At 39.9% G+C, this 6875-nt stretch overlaps 1 protein-coding gene across 5 annotated transcripts in view; it reads left to right on the top strand.

Moving 5' to 3' along the window:
• The first annotated feature begins 253 nt into the window (after positions 1-253).
• Positions 254-6875, top strand: part of esrp2 (epithelial splicing regulatory protein 2) — a 23242-nt gene continuing 16620 nt past the window's right edge. For 4 of the 5 annotated variants that reach the window (XR_006054993.1, XM_005934565.3, XM_042225892.1 and 1 more), the window contains exons 1-2: positions 432-757; positions 1222-1350. Coding sequence is in view for 4 of the 5 variants with exons in the window: in XM_005934565.3 (XP_005934627.1) it covers positions 626-757; positions 1222-1350 (261 nt within the window). In the remaining variant the exon portion in view is untranslated. The other variant, XM_014337544.2, reaches the window with a different exon arrangement.

Raw genomic sequence — 6875 nt, 5'->3', positions numbered from 1 at the left:
TACCTTTATGTGCGTGTATGATTCTGTTCACTTCTTTTCCACTATCACCGTGAGACATCTGCAGGTTGGCGGCGTGGTCTGCACAGCGTACGCATAAGCCTCATGGAGCGTCGCCCTGTTTTGTCTTCCACATACTTCCGGATTTAACAGCACCAATAAGCCAATGAGATCACAACATTTACCTCAGCGTCCCGCCCTCACCTTTGCGAACCAGCCAATAGAAGACGCCCCCGGGGCTCCGCTCGAGCAAAGGCCTAGCCATACAGGTAACTCGGTGAAAAAAAAATAGTAAGGCGAGGAAGAAAAAAAAACAAAAAAACCTCCGGGCTTGTTATGGCGTTCGTGTAAAGGAAACACGGATTTCCACCCTTCTTTACCAGTTAAACCAGTATCTCTGGATAGAACACACTCAAGTACTGCAACAGGTAGAGTCTCTGACCGCAAAGTCTTCCGTGGCTCCTCTGAAAATAATCTCCCCCTTTTTTTCTTTCTCTCTCCGTTTATCTCAATTGAGTTTCCAGCTCTTTTGTTCGCTCTTCTTATCACTTGGAAAAGGTGAACCCTCGTGTTTTTTTTTTTATTTTAATCTTTGCTTTAATTGTAGTTTTTACCCTTGTGGTCCCTGATGGCTTCGCACAGTGATACTCTGGTGGTGTTCTTTGGGGCAACAGCTGGTGAAAATGGGGGTAAACTGGGTTCGGATGAGAGGGAAATAATTCTCTTGGTGTGGCAAATTGTGGATCTACATGAGAAAAAGGTACGGACCTTTCTGACCCCTTCGTTCGTTGTACGGTTTCTTATGTATTCAGAGTGTTTGTGGCATAGTGTCTACCTGTAGAGTCTGACATTTAAATCAACATGGTGCGCTCTCTGAAACCGTGTGGAGCCCGCTTGTCTTGTTATGCTAGCTAACGCTACTACTGCCCGTCGTTAGCGCACCTTTTTAACAGGTGTGCGACCAAATTTAAAAAAAAAAAAGCAGACAAAAATGGGGGGCAAACACACCTTTTTGGTTTAATATGTCAGCTTCTCAATGTAAACGACGCTTTATTGACAATTGAGTGCTTTTTTTTTTTTTGCGACTGCATTGTCAATTCTGTTTTGTTTGTTTTTAAACAATTCATTTCCTGTATGTGGGGGACCTTTAATTTGCTATAAGTTAGCATATTTTTTGTCATCAAACTGTATTCCTACGCCATGAAACGCTAAATGCTTTCACAGGTCGGGAAGCTTCATAAATGTTTTGTCAAGCCGGACACCTTGGAGCTGACAGACCAGTGTAAAGAGGAGACTGGGCTGACTGTGGACGACGTCGTCAAAGCTGAGCCACTGGACAAAGTTCTGCAACAGGTTAGTCTCACTGGTCTTTTCAGGTGCATTGGGAAACTTGAAGTGATGCATACGGGTATGAAAACCACAGCAGCTGCTCATTTTGTGGGAAACCCAGAAGCTTATTAAACCCACAAAACTTTCTTCTGGCAGGTTTTTGCCTAGAGCGTGATGCGATATGACAAGCCTGACTGGGTATTAAGCTGTAAGCTAGAGTAAGAGTGTCAAATTTCCCACATGATCTTTTTGTTTTTTAAAAGTGGTGTTCCACCTGGTTGAGATGTGTCATTGGTTTAGCCCTGACAGTGAAACTCTGCTGATGGCTTGCAGGAGCTCAAGAGCTATGATGGGGCAGAGCCTCAGGCGTCTGGAGATGAGGAGTCGTCGCAGGTCTAGTCTTGCCCAGGCCTCATGTATGCTGTAGACATCTGGAAAGCAGAGTGTTTACCTGGGACCGCACCTCTGTTTTAGGCAGCAGCACAGACAGGAGGGTGGAAGCTTTCAGGTTGTGGGCTTCATCTTTAGCACCTGGTTACAACACTTCTTTATGACCAAGATGTAATTTTTCCTCCCTTGGTCCCCACTGTCTGGAGGTATATGTTGGCAAAAGTGCTTATGTTGCCAAACATGTTTTTTCCAACCACCCTTGAAAGGAGTGTGTATTTAGACTGCATGCAGTATTCCTGCCCCTCCAGTAGTAGTACTTTAAAAACCTCTCATTATCACGGTGAAGCAATATGTTGGTGTTAATGTTTGTGCTGTTGTGGTCTGATTGCAGGTCTGTTTGGGTTTTAGCGTTCTTGTTTTTATTGCTTATTTAATTCCTTCTGAAATTTTGAAGCAGTGACGCTCCTGGGATTATTATACCCAGCGTGTAACATTCCACAGTTTTCATTTACATGCTGATGTACATTCAGGTCGCCCAAGACCTCAGCTTCAGCTACTCCAGCTTAGATTGTGTGCTGAACCTTCAAATATTAACCCAAGCAATCAGTTTGGTCTTTTCATACCTTTGTCTCATTGGTTGCGTTCTCTCTCTGCTCGTCACTCAGAGATAAGTGTTACCCTTGTTGATAGGGGGAAGAGAAGAAAACTGACATTTTTTCAGATATACAGTCTAGAAGCTGTTTGGCTCATGTTTAAAATTTAGAAGTGATGTCCTACTCCAACTTATAAGAATTGAGGGAAACGAGCAGTTGCCTTTTGTTTTCTTTTCCTTTTTTTAAAGTGGTGGGCTTATTGTATTGACCTGTGTGGTCAGAGCACCCAAGGACATGTGCTGCATTTCTTTTGTGAAAGATTGATCAAGGTAGAGAAGCCTGGAGAGATTAGCAGGACTGTTTAAAACTTTGCTCCCATACGTTTTGGTGCAATCTGCAAAACACTGTCAAAACTTCTATTTCTATCAGTCACTGCGTGTTAATTTTCCTACACAGAACAGACTGATATGTTTTGCATGATGCTTCACCATTGCATACAAAAAGCAGCACAGTTAAAAAAAAAAACCCACAGGATGTACCGTACATCGTTCTATTTCAAGGTGTAGAATAGATATAAGCATATGTAGGCATTTTTCAACCCTATGTTTGCAGCTCAGCAAAATTATTTTAACCTCCTATGTGTGGTTGGTGAGCTTTCAGTTTCCAGCAGTGCAGGTGCACTGGGTATAGAAACTTGTCACACTTGTCTTTTTTTCCTTCTTTTTTTTGATACCAAACAAATGTACCAGGCTGCTGTCAGAACAGGTTTGTGTGGAGCACGATAGTCCAAAAATATGTGTAGGTCACTGTAGCTGTAACACGTTTTACAGTATAGTTTGCATATCACACCTGCAGGCCACTCATGTTTTTCAGAATAAATTTGTATTTAGCTGTAACGAAGCTATTTCTGACTGAGGGTGTGGGTTTGTTCAGCTTGCAACACAACGTGTAGCGTGTTTATGAAAAATGTCATGTGATGTGAGACTGTATCTACATTACTGTGAAGCTGAAATATCACATTCGTATGCAGTCACGGCATATAGAAATGTTTCACCTGTTTCAGAAATGTATCCAGTAATCCAAGTTAATAGCATTTGGTTCTCACTTACAAAGGCAGCCAAGTTGTGACATGCTTCTTATGATGAATCACACGAAAGTCTCGCACACAACCAGGATTTGAATATTTCAGCAAAAAGCCTTGTAAAGATGACAGATTTGTGCTAACATAAATAGTTATGCCAATTCATCATCACAGCTCTGTTACTTCTGCTGGGTGTGTCTAAATCAAACATGCCGTTAATTAGTATGTGAAAGGAAGACTGTTTATTACTACAACTGCAGAAGGAAGATATTGAATATATTTGGATCCACTGCAGATCCTACAGTGAGTTTTCAGTCTTCACAGTGCAAGAACAAATAGAATTTATGCTTCTTATTATGTTATGCGCCCTCACGGTGTGCACTGATTTGGGAAGCCTGGTTTTGAACCCTTAAATTTTTGTTTGTAGCTTTATATTGTCTTGTTCAAATATGGCCAAGTTCAGCCAATACAAGCAAACTTGATTAGCAAGGCATTACATGTTGCAAATATAGGTACTATATTTGTGTGAAGTAACAGATTTTTATTAAAATATTAACTTTTCAGCCACTTATACTAGAGGCAAACTTCTAGGACGGGCTTTACCGCACACAAAGCCTACTTGACATCTTAACTTCAGCAAAAATTGCATTAAAATGTTCCAAAAGGCAACAACATGCAAACAGTCAAGAAGTCAAGTTTTGTGACTCGATTTAGCTGAGGTGAGGCCGGTCACTGACAGTATTCACCTTTCAGACCAAGTGGTCATGCTGTTAATAATTAATGTTTTAACCATTTTACAAATTAAACAGGTGAGGTATATAAAAATTCAAGGGAAACTGGCTGTAAAGTTTAAAATCAAATGTTTAAAGTTGGGCGTTATCTGTTTATTTATTCATTTCAAGTATTATTTCAGTTTTTCTATTTTATGTGTAATATGACAAAGTCTAAGCTGACAGGGGGAAGAAAATATAATAAAACGATGCAGCACAAATAGAAAAGCACAATGTGTTTCCAGCTGCTGCACCTGTAAGAAACAACAAAAGGAGGAAAAACACATACCTGGAACATAGAACACAAAAAATGGAAAGTTGGGCATTTTAACAGAAGTTAAAGACACTGATTTGCCTTCAGGGCAAGCGTTAAGTGGCCATTTAGGGGAATTGCACAAATTCGTGTGACGCTACTGCCTTGGCTTCATTTTCCAGCGAGCTGCCGAACAAATTGTGCTCTTGTAGCTAGTAGAGCTCATAGTAGAGCGATCACTTGTGAAGGAGGGCAAACTAGCTTACTGTTGTAAAACATTTCCCCTGTGATTTTTGGCCTATAGTTGCAAACAGTGTGAAGACCATGTCACGTGTTCGGTGGTGTAAGCGTGTTGAATGTTTCCCAAAGATATTGCTCGGACACTCCCAGCCGCTCTTATCAGAGGTTGTTTCAGTCACCACCACCTTACCTCACCTCTACATACAAACAGTCCAGCTACAGTAGAGCGCAAACTCTGATAGGACTATGTTCAAAGGCCACTTCCTCCCACTTATCCATGAAAAGTGCTTTCAGAGGAGAGTGAGACGCAAAGTTGCACCATTAATGTGCAAAACTAAACTAAAAGTAAACTTTTACTTTTAAAAACTACTTGTGAAAAAACATTTGAGCTGAAAAATTAAAAAAGTTGTTCAGAGCCTGAGAAGGTCTTTGAAGGTCATTCATTGAGACTTTGTATGTTCAGAAGACTGAGTCACCAAAAGCGAACTCTAAAATTAAAAACTAAATTAAAACCAAACATTTGACTGAGCAAATGAAAACTCAAGAGAAATGAGCAAAGCCATTCTGGAAACTGAGCTCAAATTAAAAACAAAAAGTCAAAACAAAATAAAAATGAAAGCAATTAGAAATCGCAAAACTATAACGTGTGCAACTTCAAACAAATATTTTTGGTTCATTCAAACAAAGATAAATCTGCAGATTATAAAGGGGCATCACCAAACAGCAACTGTGATATGGGTGATCACATCAGGATGGTAATGAACAGCCATTTTTGACAGGTTTGCTAGTGAGGAATAATGATCACTGAATTAACAGCGTTGTTAATTCAGAACTGGAGCGTGCTGCAGGCAGAATAAACACCAACAGTGCTGAGAAGAAAAAGACTTTAGCTAAATATTAAAAATAAAACCAGATTAATCTAGAAGCACTGGCCCTTTTTCAGTGGTCACTTTATGAGTTTGGCTCTTGTCTGTGATATCGCTGTTTGATTAATTTTCTGTTCTTCGTGTTTGCTCTTTTTAAACGTGGATTTTGACATTGTGGAGAAAGAGAGGGTGTGTCTCTACATCCTCTATAGCTTTTCTCTCAGGAATCCGGCTTTAGACAAAAGCAAAGGTGGAGCTGCATGAATGGCTGTGAGCAAATATTAGTGCTGTTATCGCTGTACACATGAAATAGAAACTAATTTTAAGTCCATACATATTGCACTAAGCTGATCTCTATAACTTTGTCTTTATCTTTTTTAAAATAAGTATACATAAACTGAATCACTCACAAACACCTGAAGTAAAAAGTAACTTGCAAAAGTGATGCTTTGCATCTTTGGGGGAGTTCAGTGGTCGTGGATTTAAGTTGCATAACTGTCTTTTCCTTTTGCATTTGCAGCCTATTTTGAGTGTAATGATTAATGCATTGACTGAAGAGAGTTTTCATCTTGATGAACAATGAATAGTAGAGTTACTTTTCATGTGGTTTGCATATCACCTGTAAACCACTATCTTTAACACAACTCTGGGAATGGTTACGTAAATTGTTTGTGTATGTTTTTGCTAATTAGGTTGTGTATTTGTTTCATTCATAGCTGAGCATGTGGTTTCTCCAATGTTGCAATGACTCAATTATTAAAAACTCTTACATGTTTCTGTCCATCCATCCTAAAACCCCTCTAATCTAACCCCGAAGCATTTCTTTCCTTGTTAGTAGATGCTGCCAAAAAGCAGGTATGGTTCAAAGATGATTTTGAGTGTTCTGGGTTTTCTTGTTTATTTGTTAATGCTATTCTCCAATATGTGTTCTTTTTTGCTTATGGTGATATTATCTGGAGCTACAGGTCCCTGAAAGTTGGTTGGAGTCTGTTTCAAGTTTGCACATGAGTTAAAGCAGGGGTCTTGAGAAAACTTGCCATTACGTTGACATTGTACCTATTTTGCAAGCTGCAAAGCCACAAACTGCTTTTAGAGAGGAGCCAAGCACTGCCTCTTTATTCAGCTCTGACCTTTATTTTTCCTCTAATTCACCAGTTTTCTTTCCAAATTATTTTCCACAAGTATCCTAACTTTAAGAAGCCTAATGCTACCAACAGCAGCTTGCTATAAATCAAATGCTGTGTCAACAATAAGTGAACTCCCAGCTTTATGAAGCAGCATGAAATGGTGGGAAGCCAAAGAAAGTTTGTGAAACATTTAAAGGGGGCCAGAGGGGCCGATGGCGCGATATGGCAG

The sequence above is a fragment of the Haplochromis burtoni genome, unplaced genomic scaffold, assembly GCF_018398535.1.
Source record: "Haplochromis burtoni strain Fernald_Lab_line unplaced genomic scaffold, NCSU_Asbu1 Contig_187, whole genome shotgun sequence".
Classification (NCBI taxonomy): Eukaryota; Metazoa; Chordata; class Actinopteri; order Cichliformes; family Cichlidae; genus Haplochromis; species Haplochromis burtoni.
This window is presented reverse-complemented; position numbering and strand designations above follow the sequence as displayed.